Genomic DNA, 19,457 nt, shown 5'->3' with positions numbered 1-19,457 from the left:
CTATGAACGGTATCGAGAATATGGTCTTGGGAGTTGTGTCGAGAATCAATGCCGTCTGTATGTAAAAAATTCAGGTATTAAGCAGTTTTTGGACTGACACGAGACTGTGCGCCAGTTTCATGATGCCTACAGCCTTCTAGGAAGAAGTACGAGTGCCGAGGCAGGACTTAGTGGACTGCCACGTCCGAGAGCTCATAAGCTCACAGCTTACAAGGTGAGGTGGCCTTGCTTCGTTCGGAAACAACAGAGCAGGAAGAGAAATGGCAAACCCGGCTTTGTTGAGGTGACCTACTTACCTCTTGTCTCTGGTTTCACAAGCTCCAACTTGGCCAATACTCTGGCGCTTCGAAGTTCCTGGGGGAAGAATGCCATTCAAAGACACATGGACAAAAGAATTCAAGAATTAAATCATAGAGGAGTCCCTGGCTAAATAAACCCTTGATTGTGTTCTTGACCCACACAGGTGCCAGTGAGTCAACCTGTGCTCCCCGCTTGCTGTCCCCACTTTCGGTGTCTGAAGCGACTTAGGTTTTTATCCCGGTAAAGAACTCAACAAGGACCGCTGGCGCAACGGTAGCGCGTTCGACTCCAGCTCTGGTGTCATCGAAAGGTTATCCGTTCAAATCGGGTGTGGTTCAATGCCTCACATTGTTTTTGCTACTTGTGAAGCTAGTCATAGGGTAAATTTACGGTTCGATAATTTTTTTTTTGGTTTTGGCTGGGAATCTGCTCCACCTGGCAGCCGGCAGCCCTTTCGCTTCCGCGGAAAACTGACAAAAACGACCGTGGAAGAAGCTCAACACCTCCCAGAGGCTTTGGAGCGAGGTAGGCTCCGTCGGCAACACCAGCAACTGACTAAGATTTAACGGGAAACAAGCTATTTTACTAAAGCAGTCTATTCGGTGCCGAGAAGTTCGGAAAGCTGCGTTGGACACAGTCTGGTGGCATTATTCGCCATGCCATTGTGGTTCATGTAGTAAATGCACCATGCTATACGCCTCTCGCACGTTCAACTCTGAAAAACCTTCGCTTGCCTTCCTCCACTCGGCTTTCTTCATCAAGAGTTTAATATTTCGTTCTATACAGTATGGCAAATGTGGTCTGAGTTAAGTTGCGATGGTCCGAAACATTAAGTAATCGTACATAAACTTCAATCCGCCCTACTCCCAAACGCCTAACCCAAAGTCATAATGCGTCAAAACTCATCATTCCGTGCTTACTTTCAAGGAGGCCCTCCCACTACGATTTAATGAGTCAGCTCCTTGGCTTCTGCTTCGTCGTCGTACATAAGCCCGGGATATTCAGGAAGCTGCCACCCCGGCACATCATCTGATTGCAGCTTCTGGAGAATCTTGTCAATTTTAAAAGTTGATACCAGCCACAAGATCGTGTAGAGGATGTAAATAACCCATGCCGAGTTAGGATAGATCCAAGACGGCTTGAACTTGATATCTTGAACCTCCTTCATGAGTTCCAAAATGCCTTTGTTGTATGCCTCGAGGGCGGCAGGAATACCGTCAGCTGCCTTTCCCGGAGACTCCGAGCAGTGTTTTGAAATCTCGCCGGCTAAAACATAGGCACCGATGAACGCGCAAGTTGTGCCACGACCGGTCAAGACACTGGGTGCATATCCCGCATCTCCAAGAAGGGCCACGCGGTTCTTGTAACACTTGCCCATGCGTATCTGGCCAATCTCGACGCAGTAAAAGTCATTGGAGACCCCATCATCGTTGAGCGCGTCACAAAATCGATCTGCTTGCCATCCTGCACCCTTGAAGAGCTCTGACCATACCTCCTTCTGCCGCACAAGGTCGCGGCTCTTCTCGGTTTCGGTGAGAAGCTTCTCCGTCTCCTTATCTGGCGGACACACGGCAAGGTATGCCTGAGTCGTTTCCGGGTTGTCGTTTCTGGAAAAAAGCATCCGCTTCTTGGGACACACACAGACTGTGGCGTAGTTGTCGTCCGTCTTCCATTTGGGGACAGTATAAAAGGCCATGTGCACGCCAAGAGGATAGAACGGGTCCTTCTCGCCGGGGCCGAGCATGAGTTGTCTTGTCTTGGATCCTTGGCCATCAGCTCCAACAAGCAGATCGAATGTGTCCGTGGTACCATCTGACAGATGAACCGTCACCGAGTCTGTATCTTGGTCGAACGACTCGATCTTCACACCAAAGATGTACTTCACACCGCGCGCTGTCGTCTTGTCGAAAAGGAGTCGAACCAGGTCGCCGCGCATAATCTCGAATTCCGATGTAAGGCCCTGCTTGCCAACACCAGACTTGTTTGCTTGAAAGGTTGCTTGTGTCTTCCCTTTGCCATTGACAAATCTGACGCCGGCTTCATTGACAACCTTTTCGCGGATGAGACCCTCAAGGCCCATTCGGCGGACAACAGCGATTCCTTGGCCGCGAAGGTCGATTTGTTGGCCCTGAACGCGAAGAGAAGGGGATCGCTCGAGGATGGTTACATCATGGCCGAGCTTCGCCAGCCAGAATGCAAGGGCCGGCCCGCCAATGCCTCCACCGGAGATGAGAACTTTGAGGGAAGACATTTGATTGGGAGTAACGGAGCTGACCAGTGGATTGGCCTGCTGATGGGAGTGATTGCAGAAATTATTAGACTGAGGCTTGCTTGGTGAAAGGAAAATTCTTAGTGTAACCTACTGGGTAATGAAAGGTATCTATAACATAGGGTATGGATTGAAACGTCGGGCTCGACATACGTCGCGATGGACACGATCATGACATCGATAGGCGCGACTCCTCGGCGATGGGTGTGGCCTATAATCAAGCCGACATCCATTTCGGGCTTTACGAAGAGCACTCTGGTATTGGTGACGTCAAGACTCGGGGCCGATACCCGTGTGGCGGTGGTCGAACCAGCCAGCTTTTGGCTTCCATTGGCTGCTCCGAGTCAAGCGCGTCACTTGCTACCGTGAGGAGAAATAGTTGTGAAACACTTCGGACTATTCAAAATATCACCGCTATGAGCGGCTCGGTGCTGTTAACACCTCTCGGCCTTCGGACAACTGGGAGTGTCACTAACCGCAATGGTCCTACCGCACTGCCGTGTAACTGCTGCTAGTGATTGAGGGGAGGTCACACTTGTCTCATTTGGCAGAGAGGTAGTATTGTACGACCGCTTCGTACTTGTGAATATGACAAGGGGTATTCTGTTGGTCTTCAGCCGAGTCTTTGAAGAGCCTGAGAAGCTCTGTAGAGGTAGGCTGGGCTTACTTTAGTGGTTCATAGGCTTGGGTTATATCGTGATACTTGCGTGAAAGTTGAATCTTTAGCTCTTTAGCAAATATTTTATGACTATTGTATTACGAGCTTACCCTTAGAATTAGGACCAATAATGTAGTCGTGAAGACTCTCGAATTTGGGGAAGGGACCTTTTCGCCGATGGTGTCAGTTGCCTGACAAGGGTGCCCTCTGGTGGGCCCCTAAGTGGCTCTGATAGAAGGGGTTTATATCCCTAATATGACTAATAGGGGCCTAGCCAGATTCGAATGCTGCCATCTACCGATACCTACCTCGAGATACCTCCGTTAAGTGACCCTCGTGCTGACTTCTTCACTTGTGAACCACACGCCCTAACAGGTGGTCAGTATGGCCATGTCTCATGTCATATTCGAAACCCGAGGAGATGCCTGTGCTCTCTCAATCAACAAACGTCTAGACGCAACGTTCGAACCCCGTGGATGACATCGAGCTCGACTCCACCATTATTCTAGAAGATCATTAGGCCCTAGGGTTTCTTTCGGCCGGACGTGACCGAAGTGGTCAAATGATCCAAATCTGACAGAAATAAATACATGGGACTTTCCAACATCTTAATTAGGATGATACTAGCGAGATGCTTCACGGAATTAGGCCTTCTGGAGTTCGAAGCGACAATCATACATTTAGGTGTGAAGGCAACTGCGCATACATGCTCCAACGATGACATAGGCCTAACATACAAGATGGCTTCCGAACTAGTTTGTGGCTCTTAGCAAATCATTATCAATCAGTCTGTTTGGACTCAGTGCACTGCGTTAGCTGTCTGTTTTATTTGCTGGCGACAACTAAGTTTCCGTTTCTTTACGACTCGTCGTCACTCTACTTGACAACTTCCCTGCGGCGGGAACCATGTGAATGAACACTTTCAGCCACTCTTCTCAGCGGTGCCTACATTCTTTGAGGAAAAAAGGTTCTTCGAGCGACCGGTCTCGGCAGTGCTGCTTGTCCCCTCATCGGCGGAGGGAGCAGGACTTTTCTTGTCGCTAGCTGCGCCTGTGCTTCTTTTCCAGGCGTGAGTGGAGGTGGAAGGGCTTTCCCCATCACTAGCCTTGCTGCCGGTGTTTGTCTCGTCGTACGGCTTCTTAGAGCCGTGAACGTAGTCGTTGTCCTCGTCTTTCCCTTCGGACTCCCTCACCCATGTTTCCGCTTTGCGCCTGGCTTCATACTCCGCTTGAGATTCCGGTGATGCTTCTCTCATTCGTTGAAACCAGTCGGGTAGATCAGAAGGCAACTTTCGGTTGCCACCACGACGGCCAGGGTCGTCGCCGCCGCTTCCGCCGCCTCCACCGCCCGAAGTCGAGGTTTGAACAGACATGGTGGAAATCTTGTTGTTGAGAAGAAGCAGAGGTATTGCAGTAGATCAGATGATGAGTTGCTCTGGCTGGATTGTAGTGATGCGTGCTCAGCTTCTGCATATCGAGCTGGGAAATCGTAGCCCCTTATATACTTTTCTCTCTGCACTTGCCGTATCGCCGAGAACAGAATCCAAACATCTAAAAGCTGAACCAGAAATTCACATAAGCACTAGTCCCTCATTTACCGCCTCAACAGAAAGTCTTCTGTTCACCCATTCCTTTTTTCCAGACAGAATCGTTGTCACGGGCCAGGTCCATAAGACATCGTCCGGGTTGATCTCGTACTACTGAAATGAAATCAAGCTACAACTCAGATACTTGTAGTTACGTCCCTTTCGTATGAACAACCTCAAGGTTAGGTCGGTGCCCCAGTGGGTAGGTGTGCTGGTTGACCATATCTGCCCGTGGCAATGGACTAAACCATCAAGATCGTGGCTTTGGGCGATGTCTGCATCGTTTCCACTACTTGCATTGACAGTTCCCTGTCTGTTCACAAAGAAGACTCTCATGACCCGGATCGGTTGCCTTCTGATTCAGAAAGCCATCTGTGTGATTCATTAGAAGTCAAATCCAGGCAGTGTAACGCGAGTTTGTTTCTAGGATAGGTCCACGAAGTTGCACGAACTTAATTCAAAGCGGCACGTGGCTAGCATATAGTTTTATGTGGAGCACAACATCAATTTGAAAGACCCTGGATCTCATGGCGGATGTTTTAGATGGAGCAGTCAGGACGCCTCAAAGCCAGGCATTCAAGTTCAATATAGCTCAAATTCACTGCGACCTAGTTGCTCCAAAGATGGAATCGCATAGGTACGAATGGTGGTGAAACGTTTTTAAATGAGTATTGTTCAACATGTCCTATGTAAAATCTGATGATTATGGAGTTACAGGATACCTAGACTGGCAGAGAGTAGTCTTCCATCTCTTCCTGATTGATGAAACCAGCTTGGGTCAGCAGACAAGGGCGCCTTCTTTCGGTTGTTGGCTAATTCATAAGGCGGTCAATATCCAGATCTTCCTCCAATCAAAACCAGCAATCTTGCACGAATTAGGTGGGCGGTGTTTTTCACGTCAGACAGTGTGCAAGCATGAACAGGCCTGAACAATTCTACGCCACTTGTACTACACAATTGTTGTGTTCCAATTGGCAATTCTTGTTTTTAATCAACGCCAAACTTTGGTTGTTCGACCGGGAGACTTCTGCAGGTTGTTTGCGACCTTTAACTCTGCCAAGCTCAGGCGTCAACAATGAATATGAGCTGCCCCATCTTTGAAGCATCGTTGTCAGCAATCGAACTCCACCTGCAGATTTAGAGGTTGAAACGTCGAATCCTTCGCCGTATAGTGTTTCATCTTCGCGTGCCTTGAGATGTCGCGCTCAGTTGCAAAACAACAAGTTTTTGCTTGTTTCCAGTGTCAGGTCATGTGGCGGGCAACCTTGAAATCACGGTCCAGTGGAATCAGCTAGTTCCTCCACACGGAAGCTTTACCGGAATAATTACAACCAGCCACATTAAAAATTGATTCAAAGAACAATAAGCTAGCTTATTTCCTTATAGTTTCTTTTTCCAGACACGAATGGTGCTTTAGATGCTACACCTCCTCAGCTTCTTCACCTGTTTGTGTAATGTTTCGGCTTGCTGAATCTGGGAACTCGAGTTTTGCTGCTTGAACCTTGTTCAGACACTGCCTCCAGTTTCCTCAATCAAGTGACGGCCAGCTGGAAAAGAGCCGCTGCAACGCTCATCACACATTGAGTTTCACCATGACGCCAGCGCTTTTTCTAAAGCTCTGATGCTTTACTATTAGCTGGTTGCACCTCGGCCTTAGTCCTGGGCTTCCTATTCCCACATTTTTTCAGGTTAGTATGAATGAAAAATCACTAAATAGTCAACACACTGACATTTTCGCTTCTCGTCACCGGATCCTTGAAGGAATTACCAACCCTTCATGAGTGCCCTTTCCCCGGGAAATTCCTTTCTAACTTGCGATTTTTTTTATGTTAATACGGACTCAGTCCACTCGGTTCAAATCAATTCTCTTCCATATAACTTAATAAAGAATCTGTCGCAAAAACGACGCCGTTAATTGCCGGCAGCAACTAACGCCTAATACACCCTTTTCTTGCCACAGAATCAAAGTAAAGTTTCATCAGCAAGTGGAACAGGAAACTATTCTTTTGACGTTCATTTCCCCCCGACATTGGCAGCAAGAAACTCTCTGTCATTATTGTCAATGCTAGCGAGGCCTCTGGCCCAAATGAATACCAGGACTCCGGAAAGTCATGGGAGGCCCTCTATATTGTCCTTAGCTTAGGCCATGTAATTGACGACCTCTAAAATGTCGTGCGCTCCTTAAAAACTTTCATTCATCTTCGCGGCCGCTGCATAAGTACCGGCCACCACATTACAACGCCCTTGGTCGACATACCACTCGATTTGGTATAGCAGCTGATGAGGTTTCTGCCGCCTTGGATTCTTTCACATTTCTCTTCGACAAGATGTTCCTCCATCCTACTGCGGCTGATGTATACCTGGCAAAGACACTCATCATTAACAGGATTAGATATATGGGACAAGTCGTCAAGATATGGCATGGGAATGAATTTGGTTGACAGGGGTCGAAGCTAAAGAATGCATGCATTGACACAACCTCAAATCCATAATAGGGAGATTGAAACTGCTCCGCAACAATGCTACCTGCCAATGATACCTGGGAGTTGAAGACACAGGTTCTCAATCTCGCACTCACAACGATTCAAAATGAGTTGAATTACATAAGCGAATAAAGAGTCTGATTGGATTCTTTCTTTAATATCTTTCATTCTCATCACTACATTCCCACTACGTTGACTATGCACTCATGTTTAAGACTTTCAAATGAGGCAAGCCATGAACCCGGCGATGAGAGCCAAGCTGACGCCCTGAATCGCAGCAGCAGCCGTTGGAACAGTGCTGGGTGCCATTGTCGAGGTCGTGGTAGCTCCAGTCGTGTTTGCAGTTGTGGTGGCATTCATGCCTCCCGTTGCAGTTGCATTGTTTGGGGCCATGGCGGGCTGATAACTGGCGCAAGTAGCGTTGGTAGAGACGGGGCAGCTATCTTGGATGCAGATTGCCTGCAATTGAGGACCCTGCTCTGGGATGGCTGTGGCAGGCGGACTGCAGCGCATGCCAAACAATTGATACAAAGCCATGCCGACTACCTTCAAGTCATCCTGAGCGACGCCAAAGGAGGCGGCAGCCATGGCAACCTGGCTGATGAAGTAACCCAACTCGTTCTCGTCCAGGTCCATAAACTTATGTACCTCATACATGGAAGCAAAGCCGCTATACTTGGGGAAGCCGGTCATACCGTATTGGGAGCAGCCGAGAAGGGCACCAAAGAATTGGTACAGGTGAGTCAGGAGGAAGCTGAGCGGAGAGCCATGTTAGATTTTGTTGCATTCGGCAGAGTCGAGTGGGCTAAACTCACTACTGTTTGGACGTGTCGTCGTTGGCAGGCATGTTCTTCATCAAGGGCGCAGCACCGCCGCCATCCAAGAAGTTGACTGACACGCCGGAGCTGCCGCCTCGGTTTGATGAAGCCAGGTCTCCATTGAAATAAGGCAGAAGATTGACCTCGCTTCCGTTGTACATTCCAGGTGCCAGAATGCCATCGACCTTGATACCGACGTTGGGCATTGTGTCTGTTTGCATTCGTATTAGTGATGACAGGTTTAAGATACTCTTGCAATGTTTCTTACAGTTTCCAATAACAACAGTGTTTACCAAAAGTGTCAAGAGCGTATACTGGTTCGCACCAGTGTTGTTCTTTAACAAAGCCGTAGTATAATAGTCGCAGATGGGAGTGTCGGCGGGGCGCTGGGCAGTGACGCCTGTGGCCACAGCCAGGGCAATTGCGATGTTTCTGCAGTGCATAATGACTAAATGATTGAATATGATTATTCACTTGCTAATATGAGAAATCGGGGACAATCATGGCTGGCAGGAGATCAAGGAAGAGCGATGGCCTGCTTTTAAATACAGAGTCAACAAGGTCGGTAGGCCAGCCGACTTCCATCATCGTCATCTATCATTTGCATGGCTGCCGTTTCTATCAATCGGGTCTGAAAGAATGTCAGTCAAATGACACCAGTTAGGAAAAGATAGTCTTGTCAAGCCTCAGTAATAGCCGTGCCCAAGAGTTTAGAGCTAGTAGATTGCCAGGCACTAGCGCCGGGCCAGCCCTGATCCGGGGAGAACAATGTCCACGTTGGGATAGCAGCTTACATCTGTGGAATTAAGGCTTCTCCCATTGGATGGCTGAAGCCTTTCAAGCCCCGGATTCTAGCTGTCCGGATAGTCTAAGCCAACTATCCGAATCCCGAGGGCCGGGAGCGTCATGGAAGCCGCCAGGTTGCTGTCATTGGGATCCCTACGTGGCATGTCAACAAAGGAAATGATCTGACGAACACGTCCCATCATAGTTTGCATGTTCTCCATTTCAGTTGAACTGGCCCTCGGGTCAGCTCGTTACCGATATTTGTCGTCTCAGTTGATCAGCGGAAAGCTTTCCAGTCAGTTGGAAGACGGAGGAACATTTGGACTGATAGATTGCGTCCCGACTATTATACAGAACTGGGGTTTTGACACCAGGGGCTGCGAATTCATCGAGGTTGCAACATATTCTTTGTATCAGTAATGCCATGGCAATGTCGTAGTCTTGCATTCCTTGGTTCGTGTTCGTGAGCCCACCCTTCAGAAGCGTTCATTTGCAAGACATCATCCAACTCTACATTCCTGAGGCTGCTGTACTCCATGCTTATCGGCATCAAGACAGATCGAGCAGACGTCATTGGCTCACCGGCAGTGCGGCACTGGAGTTGAGCAAAGCTTGAAATTCGAGTCAATTGGGAAAATCACAAACTTCCACAGGCATGTTAGCTCCCGCAAGCACAGGCAAAACCCTCAACCGTAGCCCACTAGCACAGTAGCTCAATACATTTTTGGCTGTCCATGATCTTGGGGGCCCGAATAGTCGATAGGTGAGACTAGCTAGTGTTTGGGCCCTCATGGGCAAGTTGGCACCGGAATGAATTTGTCATACTCAAGGCTTCGTTTGTATTCCCTGGCAAATATGTTTGCTCTCACAGAATTGGTTTTTCGCCGATATTTGCTGAGATAGAGGCAGTTGGTTCATCAATGACTTGATGAACGTTCACACAAGTGACACAGTCCATGAGCCTGTGAACTACTGAAGGCACAATGGGGCTCTGTTGACCATTTTATACCCTGAAGTTGTTTATCAAGTGCTACCTTGATACTTGGCTATAGTCAGAACCTCAAGGACACGCATCGCACTAAGAGAAAAAAAAAAGGAAAAAGGCCAAAACGGACCAATAACAAATGCGACAAGGCTGATGAAGCTGGCCATATCCCCCCCCCTCCCGGCGATAAATACATCTTGATACACTACACGACCCATATGAAGCTATCCCCATGGCGTCAGAATGACAAGACTGTGCCGACACTGTACATTGCAACGCAGTGCATAAAGAGGCCACCCGAGGCCAAAATGGAGTTTTCCCGAGCTTTGGAAAATAACAAAGGTTGGATAAAGGCTGATTGCTTCGCTGAGAGCTGACCGCCATGTCGAAGATGATCTCAAAGTCAGGCTTCGGCAGAATATTTATGCTAGTTTCCAAAGTTGTCCGCCAAGAACAACCCGTAAATCAACGTGCGTCTTCACCAATAGTGCGGCCCAGATTATGTCAAGGGGAAGCTTGGCGTCTCGGATGCTTGTGAGCAGCAGGCGCCTATCAGCCATCGGGCGAACTGTCGGGGACTCTGTAGGTTGCCAGCACATCTTCCTCCAAGATTGAAATAAGGGCGCAAGGGACGATTCATTTTATTATAACAAATCGAATTGTGGTATCCGTACGGATATACGCTCTCAGGGTGTCGTTCGGAAAGCCAATTGGTGAGAAAAACAAAACATAGTAATTAATATTAGATTCGATGAAAGGGAAGTATCGGTAAGGACCCAAAAGCGGACGCGGGGGTCCGGGAATAGAGATGGAGTATGTACGCCGATGAGTAAGCGCGACGACTGAGGCACGTGTGAGGTAAGAGGCAGTCGTGGCAGTCTGGAATGGTGAAATTGCAAAGGGTTGTGGATGAGTTTGTGGGTTGCCCTTCCGTCGGGGGATGGCCGATGAGCGGAACATCGAGTCCGTGGCTGGAGACGGTACGTACTTACATCCTACATCCTAAACTTCCGGAAAGAGCTAGGCCTAAAGGAGCGAAGTGAAGTGGAATAAAGTGGCTCAGATGATGCGATGGGCGATGTGGTGGATCTGATAGGAGCGCCACAGACGTTTGGACGAATTAAGCTTAGTGGGTACCCTAGCTCGCCAAAGGCATGTGTTAGGCTGCACCCATGCCTCCACGTGATGTCAGATGAGCACGGAGGCTTGGCAGTGGGTCCTGCTCCCCTCCGGGTCTCCTCTGCAGCCTCCGTATGTAGTAGGTAGAGCAAGTGGCAAGCCATTCTCTCTCTCCCGGCGTTTCTCTCTTTTTTAATCCCCATCTCTGCGGCCTGCCTGCCCCATCTCTGCCCTCCTTTTGTCTGCCCACCTTGTGTAGATGCTGATGCGGAGCGCTGGCCAACTCCTTGCGCCCCCAAATGCTCCGACTTTCATGCCCGATTCATCTCTCATCCCATGCAGCCACTGCTGCCCACCTTCCGAAGAGAGTCAAGAGGTCCTTGCATCTATTAGATCCGGACGAAAAAGCGGATATTGGACTTCCTCTATCCGTACGGGTGCCGACTCTATTGAAAGTTGACTAGGTATCCGTACGAATAAGAATATTTGCAACACCACCCAGAGCAGGGCTTCGTACGGATACCCCCCGACACCAAGGAAAAAGGAGTCCCTGTCTAGTTTCATATGGCTCATTGTGTCTCTCGGCTCATGGGTCGCCATCGGAACCTTACGAAGAGGAGATGGTTAAAAATCTTAAAAAAACATAACCTCACGAACCAAGCAAGGATTGCGCATCTTCCCACCTCACATACGAGCCTCAGTGCCGGTGTACCTTCTCGTTAATGTTTTAAGCTTTATGCAAAAACATGTCTACAAAATCCAAATTGCTCAAAGCCGAGCAGCAACATAACCCGAGGTCAAGTCTCCGCAATTCCTCTGCCGTCTCTGGCACTCTGCAGCACCGAGTCAACAGATACTTGCACCTTCTGCCGGTGCGAATCTGGGTTCCAATGCCCCGAGATTCCGGGATATACAGCGCCTTGCCCGCTGCTGGTTCGTCTGTTCTTCACGGTGCCGTTGTTGTCTGAATATTCGTCCCATCTGCCGGCTCCATCGGGCATCCTGCAGCGGACGGCCCCTGGCCATGTCTCTTTTTCTGCCTATCCCCTCATCTTGACAGTAGACGACCGAGGACAATCCGCCGGACGAGCACGTCTTATCCGGGGTGTCAAGACCAATGTCCAGGACCAAAGTTCCTTGAGCTGAAGTCACCTTGGTCGGACAATCGCCTGTTTCCTTCGAGTGAGCTTCATTGAGCATTGAAGTAGTGAAGCGTCAACTCCCCCGCAACCACTTCTTCCCCCGTGTCAATATTACTGCAGGCCCGAGCAGCTAATAGTTACAAAGGTCACTGTAGCCTCGAATGCTTATTCCCAGATCCGCCATTCAATCGAGCAAATATCAGAGACGCTGTCGTTATGTAAATCCTCCGGCACACGGCCGCAGCGGGTTCCTGCCAAGTAGTCCCGAATTCCCATCAATCATGCCGTTTCCTTGTCCTTCCTCCACCCGTTCGGAGCGGGACTTGGGTCAACCCTGGTCCCTCAGGCCCTGTTCCTCACCCTTTCCGCTTCACCCTTCGTGATCTATCTCGCGCAGCCACAACGAGGAAGCCCTTGTCGTCGGCCCATGAAACAATCATTCCGCCAATCAACAAGCTGTTGCAATATATCACGGGCCCTTGCCAGAGGCAGCCTCTCCGGCGGACACCCGCCCTTGGAATCCCCGAAAAAGACCAAGGGGCATAGTCTCTCAGGATGGCAAAGAGTTGTCATGGCATCCCAAGATTTGCGGTGGCGGGATGTTAAGCGCCGAGTGCAGACTGATTGCTCTTTACTTTGTAATAAAGCCAGCCATATTCCTTCTAGAAACCTTTGATGAGGCTCTCTTGTTCTGTTGTTGTTCGATCTTATTCCAACCTCGTCCTCTTACCCTCTCTACTTCGCCAGGCAAGGGCAATACCTCTTTACAGCCATAATGGCGTTCAACGGTCTCCTTCAGGTTCTCTTCTTCACCATCCTTTCCTTTGCCTCCTCTGCCTTGGCCGCTTTTGGCGTCACCACCTCGGGCAGCAACTTCGTTGTCGATGCCGGCTCATCCAACACCCTCGTCTTCCAAGTTTCCAAGTCCAGTTGCGATATCAACTCGATCAAGTACCGCGGCAATGAGCTCCAGTATGCCAGCAAGGGCAGCCACATCAGCTCTGGTCTCGGAACCGCCACCGTCGAAGCTACCACGGTCACGGCCAGCACGGGCAAGGTCATCAAGGTGACTTGCACTACCTCGACCCTCACCCACTACCTCATTGTCAAGGAGGGCGAGGCCAACATCTACATGGCTACCTACACCACTGCCGAACCCGACATTGGCGAGCTCCGCTGGATCTCGCGTCTGAACAAGGACACGCTACCCAGCGAATACCCCTTCGGCGTCGTTTCTACCACCGCCGGCTCTAGCTCCGCCGTGGAGGGCTCCGATGTCTTCGTCGTCAGTGGGCAGACCCGATCCAAGTTCTACTCCAGCGAGCGCTTCATCGATGACAAGGTCCGATGCGTCTACGGCACCAGCCCCGAGGAGATCCACGTTTGTGTCTCTGTTGAGCCCAAGACCGGTTTCGAGCTGTCCTCCGGTGGCCCCTTCTTCCGCGACATCAACTCTAATAACGCCGGCGACTCCACCAACCTTTACAACTACATGAACAGCAACCACGCCCAGACCGAGGCCTACCGTATGGGCTTGCACGGCCCTTACGTCCAGTCCTTCTCCCGCTCTGGCATCCCCAAGAACACCGATTTCAACTACGACTTCTACAGTGAGCTCGGCCTCAAGGGCTATGTTGCCGCCTCCGGCCGCGGCACCGTCTCCGGCACCGCTTCCGGCATCACCAGCAGCTTCCAGCGTGTCGTCCACTGGTACAACGCTAACGCCCAGTACTGGACCTATGCCTCGTCCAACGGCGCCTTCACCTCCCCCCTGATGAAGCCCGGCACCTACACCATGGTCCTCTACCAGACCGAGTTCAAGGTTGCCACCAGCTCCGTCACCGTCGCCGCCGGCAAGACCACCACTGCCAACATCGCCAGCACCCTCGCCGCTCGCACCACGCTCTGGAAGATCGGCGAGTACGACTGTCAGCCGACCGGCTTCCGCAACGCGGACAAGCAGCTCCGCATGCACCCCTCTGACAGCCGCATGAGCAGCTGGGGTCCTTTGACCTACACCGTTGGCTCCTCTGCCGTCAGCGACTTCCCCATGGCCATCTTCACCGCCGTCAACAACCCCGTCACCATCAAGTTCAACCTCGCTTCCGCCCCCGGCGCTGCCACTCTCCGCATCGCCACCACCCTTGCCTTTGCCAGCGGCCGCCCCCAGGCCAAGGTGAATAGCTGGACCGGCCCGGCCCCTGCAGCGCCCACCAAGATCGACTCCCGTGGCGTTACCCGAGGTGCTTACCGCGGTCTCGGGGAAGTCTACGACGTCAGCGTTCCTGCCGGCACCCTCGTTTCTGGAGCCAACACCATCACCATAAATGTCATCTCCGGCAGCAGTGGTGACACTTACCTGAGCCCCAGTGTTGTAAGTTGACACTGCAGGTGAATTTTTTTTCAAATACGGGATATTTATGCTAACTCATGTACCAGATCTTCGACACCGTGGAGCTCTTCCGGTAAACAAACGCCGGCCCATATCCAGTGCCCATGCTCTTTTGGTTCCTGCCCACGTAGCAGAGTGTGCGTTGCATTCCGCACGGGGTTGAGGCGCGTGGATAACTACTTCCTTTGAGTCTTCATAGTACATATTGGAAAAGCTTTGGTCAACAGCACATATGCTTCATCGTACATAGTTCTGCAAATAGCAGTCTACATAATCGGGTGGGGTGGCCAGCCACCTCCTCAGTCAAGACAATCCTGTCGACTTTACTTGCACCACGGCGTGTCATTGAGGCTCTGCAACATTGTGACTTCCAGTTCGTAGAGCGTCGCCCACAACAGGCCCGACGCTCCCGTACCTTTCCATTACCAACTACGCCGCCGGCGACATCATCGCTCTCTGATCGCCTAAGCCACCAAATATGCATCATAAAGATGCTCACCGCAATATCCACGTGAGCCAGGTAAATATGTAGCATCGTGTAATCGTTAAATCCATTTCACTATTTCCTCACTTCGAGGTTGTCTGAGATTGTTGCTTCGCTTGCCGCAACAGACTGTCGAGTTCCGATTGCATGAGGTCGCTATAGGTTGTGCGGGGGGTGCCAGTTCTTTGGCTGAAAGTTGTCCAGGAAGATGACTCGGCCATGTAACGATCGACATTGTAAGGCGCAGCACGGGAAGATCTGGCGATATGTCATTGTCAGTGCGGTCACTCAAATGTGGAAAAATGAATCTGTTGCTTACCCGGTGGGACAGTTGACTAGGCTCTGGCTAGAGCTGGCTTTAGAGTGTGACATATTCGCGCTCGGATCGGATCAAGGGTTGAGTGCTCTGTGATGGTCACCAAGCCGTTCAAATAGGACTACCCTGTTCTGCTCGCGATGCAATTGATTGTGGTTGTTGTAGAGCTGGAAATTGATGCAAGTTGGCTTGAATCGTCTTTCTTATTGCTTGCAGATGCATTGACCAAAGTCGGCTTCATCTCTTCCCCGTGATCTTCACCCCGCCCCCGTTCTCTTTATATTTCACTCCATAATGAATTTTTGAGGCTCAATTGCTCTCAGAGCATCCCATATACGAACGCCGGCGAAGCTCGAAACGAGCCAAACTGATATGCTGTCGATGTGAACTCCGTTTCCTACCTTACATTCAGCAGACGATGCGCTCTGCATGCGCAATGGACCAACTGCTGCCATTATCCAATAGCAGCGCGTGTTCGAATGACCGGCGGCCGGCCTGCGACGGGGCAGCCGTAGGGCACTCTCGTTTATCTAATCCCAACTGAAGCTGGAACGCTTCAGGTCTAGACGCCATGGAGTAGGTGTCGACTTCCAACGGGTCGCGATGGCGTGCATTAATGGGATTGCAATGTTGGACAGACGCCATCCTCATAGGGCTGATGACCGGTTTTGGTAGTTGGACAGACGCACTGACGGTGCCAAGTGCTGGGATACATCGGACGCCTGGGGTTCACGCCTGGGACGAAGCATGCCGCTCTTGATTATGGCTGTTAAGGCAGTACCATGACTGGTGAGGCTCTCAGCCTGCGGCTCGGCTTATCGTGAGTCCATCCCTAACAAGCCACATTGGCAGAAACATTTGTGTCTGCCTGCCCGCCGCTGCCAGACAACCACAACGGCACCGGCCACAAGCAAATCAGGTATCGAAGTCTTTTGAAGGGGGTATGCCGGCCTGTTGCAAGCTGCGCGCCAGAAATAGGGGAGGCATCCTCGTCCGTCGCGCCCGCATTGTCCAATGGTAGAAACTTGTTTCTTGCGCCAACGACGGTCGTCGTCATGATCCAATCACGGCCTCCAGCTGAGCCCACCCTTGTTATGCTGAGATGGTTCGCATTCTATTAAGTACTCCGCATAGTTTGGGGGCTGAGTCTGGAGGCAACAGCATGACCCAGGGGAATTGGAGCGTCGCACCCCGAGACTCGATTCGATTCGGTTTTTGTCTTCTTCCATCACTCTCGTTAATCATTTCCAGTACCTATTTCTCATCGCGATAATAACAACAAGTGACGGACGGGTTTCGAGAAAGGGCTTCTTGAGCAAAGGCAGTCAACGAGAACTGAAAACCCAGGGCAACCCAGTAAACGGGTGGTACAGGTGTCATTCTGGGCTCAGCTTTCACTGAAACCGTGTCGGGATCCCTCAGGACCAGCCTCATTTCGACTTGAGAAAGAGCACCATTTACGATGAGTGACGAGCAGTCGTTTACGGTCGAGATCCCGATTCGACCCCGGGAGCCACGCCATCGCGACTCGACCTTTGCCTCGCATGCCAAAATCGAGGAGGTGGTTCACTCACCACCATTTGAACACCATTTCCGCCTGTCGCAACCTCAGCAACACCAGCCCAAATGCCCAGAGGGCCTCAAGATAATTTCAGGCGTCTATGGAAAGACGTTTCGCGACCGGTCGCCGACCTCATCGACCATGAGCTCAACGCATGTCCCAGACTCAGCGACCACCTGTTCAATGCCCATGTCCCCCACTTCATCGACCTTCACCAGGGCCACAACTCCCGACATCGACGGCCCTGAGCGCTTGCCGACGCCATTTCTCGCATCGCGTTCCGGCACAAGCGGACATCGTTACAGAGAGTCATGCGATTCGGGGTCAACCTTTGTAGATTCCATCATGGGCGAGAGGTTTCCGGCGTATCCGGATTGCATCGGCGCGGGGCACAAGGAGGATCCACTGCCGCGAATGGACATCAGTGAGCCGGAGGCTGACGGGCAAAATGACATGCCTCACGCGGCGGGCACCCCAAGGTAAATCTTGATCTGTCAGAGCGGCGCCATTCCACATGCGATGCTTATGCCGACAGTAGGCCACCGTCGCCGGGCGAAATGCCCGAGTCGCCCCGCGAGGACCGGCTGCCGCCCCGACCCCTGAATGAAAGAATGAGCTTTGACTCCGGCTCCGATCGTCTTTCGCGTGCATGGGAGCCGATTACACCGACACCCATTGACTTCTCCAACGAGGAAGCCGATGCCATCCTCGACTATGTCTTGCAAGTGACCTACGGTGTGGAACTGGAAGAGGTCACCATGCCACCGGCCTTCCTCCGTCATTTCGTCTTCAGATTTATCCAGGACATTGGCAGATTTGCTTTTAATGGATTCCCTGCTGGAACACAACTAACTCACACACAATCCACATCATCGAATGGCTCGATGGCCCTGGCTCGGAGGTCAGGATCAGGTCGAGGGTCCCAAAACGGCAAGCGCAAGAAGAGCGATACTGGCCGTGCTGATGGTGACGATGATGGTGATGACTTGACGGATGATGATGGCGACTCAAGCGTGCCGTTCAAGAGGGCTAGGCCAACGCCGCGGGAAGCAGAGGAAAATCTGCGACTGAGCTGTCCATTTCGAAAGAGGAATCCGCACAGATTCAACGTCCGAGAGCATCACTCGTGTGCAATGACTTACTTCCCCAAGTTTGCCGAGCTGAGGTTAGTAGTCATCCCCAGAAGCTCATCTACCGTGTCCTAACGCTCGACAGACAACACATTGTCAAGCAACATAAGCGCAACGACCCGTCATCCTTCATGTGCGACCGCTGTAACCGAGACTTCCCCAGCAAGAAGGATCTCAGAGACCACCAACGTCTACCAAAGGAGCAGATGTGTGACGTCGCCGACCATGACCCAGAGTCCGGCATCGACGGCCCCACAATGACGAAGCTTCTCAGCAGGAAGCGAGCCAGCGGCATGAGCACCGAAGTACAATGGAAAGAGATTTGGAACCTGTTGTTCCCTGACGACGATGACTACAGGGTTCAACCTTTTGGTATGTCAACTCTGTTCTTTCACGTGTTCTTCTCAAAGCTTGCTCATACTGGCCACTTTAGACTTCTGCCCTGTCATCGAGCATTTCGAGTTGCAAAACCAGTTCATGAACAGCCTGAAGGATGTTGAGGACAGTCTGCGAAACAAGGGAATGACCCCACAAGCATTGGAGACCATTGGAAACATCTATCGCAACCAGTTCATCCAGGTCATTGAACAATGCATCGCCAATGCACAGAATATGCCCTACTCGAATCGAAGCAACCGAAAGAACGAGCCATCGCCGTCACGCCTCCTGGCCCCGCGCCACTTGACTCGCACTGTCCCTCGTCCAGACTCTGGTGTAGATGTCGACGAGGGCTCTGAAGACAGCCAGTCTGTCGCCGTTTTCCCTGGAGGCCCATTTGACGGACAGGGCATGCTCGGCCATTCGGATAGTGTCCGGACGGTCAGGAGAGCATCATCGACCCCTGAGGAATTCAGAGGCTCTGTTCCGCCGAGAACGCTGCAGCCCCTGATCGAACAGCCGCCCGCATCCGAATTCGGTCTCGCAGGCTCTCCCCCACTGCAGAAGCAATCACCATCGCAACAGCAGTTACCTCAGCAGCCGCCAATGTTTGACCACCAGGCTGAATTCTTGCCGATGGCGAATGGCATTACGCCGGAGATGGCTGCTCAACTATGGGGCTACCGTGATGGTAACGTAGTGCCAAGCTCAGTACCATCACCAGGTCAGATGAGTATGTACGCGCCAGTGATTGACGCGAATGGGCAGCCCCAGTTCCTGGATTGGAATGCGGGGCTGCAGGATCATAATGGGATATACGACTTCTCAGGGTACGTGCCTCGGTAGAGTGTGTGATTGTTAGGAAGGATAGCCACGTTGTAAAATTAATGTATGAATGATGAACACCGTGTAGGTGGGCATGTGTCCCCATGACTCAAGACGAGAACCGCTGTTGAAGGAACAGCTGGACGTTATATTGCCGGTCGATTAGATCTTGAGTCATCAGTTTGCACCACATCGTCTCCAAGCGGTTGTCTTTGAGGACGTTGCA

At 51.2% G+C, this 19,457-nt stretch overlaps 6 protein-coding genes across 6 annotated transcripts; 2 read left to right on the top strand and 4 right to left on the bottom strand.

The window, feature by feature from the left end:
* Positions 1-1,246: 1,246 nt before the first annotated feature.
* CORC01_04995 (oxidoreductase) lies at positions 1,247-2,551 on the bottom strand (the record flags this gene model as incomplete). Its single annotated transcript, XM_022616642.1, has 1 exon — positions 1,247-2,551. The coding sequence occupies one exon, from the start codon at positions 2,549-2,551 to the stop codon at positions 1,247-1,249; it is 1,305 nt and encodes a 434-aa protein (XP_022476783.1).
* Positions 2,552-4,149: 1,598 nt separating this feature from the next.
* CORC01_04994 (uncharacterized protein) lies at positions 4,150-4,599 on the bottom strand (the record flags this gene model as incomplete). The annotated part of the gene is made up of 1 exon (XM_022616641.1): positions 4,150-4,599. One exon carries the CDS (start codon positions 4,597-4,599, stop codon positions 4,150-4,152), a length of 450 nt encoding a protein of 149 aa, XP_022476782.1.
* A 2,915-nt stretch (positions 4,600-7,514) lies between these two features.
* On the bottom strand, positions 7,515-8,556 carry CORC01_04993 (uncharacterized protein; the record flags this gene model as incomplete). Its single annotated transcript, XM_022616640.1, has 3 exons — positions 7,515-8,049; positions 8,111-8,324; positions 8,382-8,556. 3 exons carry the CDS (start codon positions 8,554-8,556, stop codon positions 7,515-7,517), a joined length of 924 nt encoding a protein of 307 aa, XP_022476781.1.
* A 4,364-nt stretch (positions 8,557-12,920) lies between these two features.
* Positions 12,921-14,614, top strand: CORC01_04992 (rhamnogalacturonase; the record flags this gene model as incomplete). The annotated part of the gene is made up of 2 exons (XM_022616639.1): positions 12,921-14,519; positions 14,585-14,614. 2 exons carry the CDS (start codon positions 12,921-12,923, stop codon positions 14,612-14,614), a joined length of 1,629 nt encoding a protein of 542 aa, XP_022476780.1.
* Positions 14,615-15,104: 490 nt separating this feature from the next.
* Positions 15,105-15,393, bottom strand: CORC01_04991 (uncharacterized protein; the record flags this gene model as incomplete). The annotated part of the gene is made up of 2 exons (XM_022616638.1): positions 15,105-15,279; positions 15,341-15,393. The coding sequence occupies 2 exons, from the start codon at positions 15,391-15,393 to the stop codon at positions 15,105-15,107; spliced, it is 228 nt and encodes a 75-aa protein (XP_022476779.1).
* A 1,406-nt stretch (positions 15,394-16,799) lies between these two features.
* CORC01_04990 (uncharacterized protein) lies at positions 16,800-19,252 on the top strand (the record flags this gene model as incomplete). Its single annotated transcript, XM_022616637.1, has 4 exons — positions 16,800-17,377; positions 17,437-18,063; positions 18,114-18,400; positions 18,462-19,252. The coding sequence occupies 4 exons, from the start codon at positions 16,800-16,802 to the stop codon at positions 19,250-19,252; spliced, it is 2,283 nt and encodes a 760-aa protein (XP_022476778.1).
* Between the last annotated feature and the right edge of the window lie 205 nt (positions 19,253-19,457).

This window comes from Colletotrichum orchidophilum (assembly GCF_001831195.1).
Source record: "Colletotrichum orchidophilum strain IMI 309357 chromosome Unknown Scaffold_34.1, whole genome shotgun sequence".
In the NCBI taxonomy this organism is placed as follows: domain Eukaryota; kingdom Fungi; phylum Ascomycota; class Sordariomycetes; order Glomerellales; family Glomerellaceae; genus Colletotrichum; species Colletotrichum orchidophilum.
The sequence above is the reverse complement of the archived record's forward strand: the minus strand, read 5'-3'. Positions and strand labels throughout refer to the sequence as shown.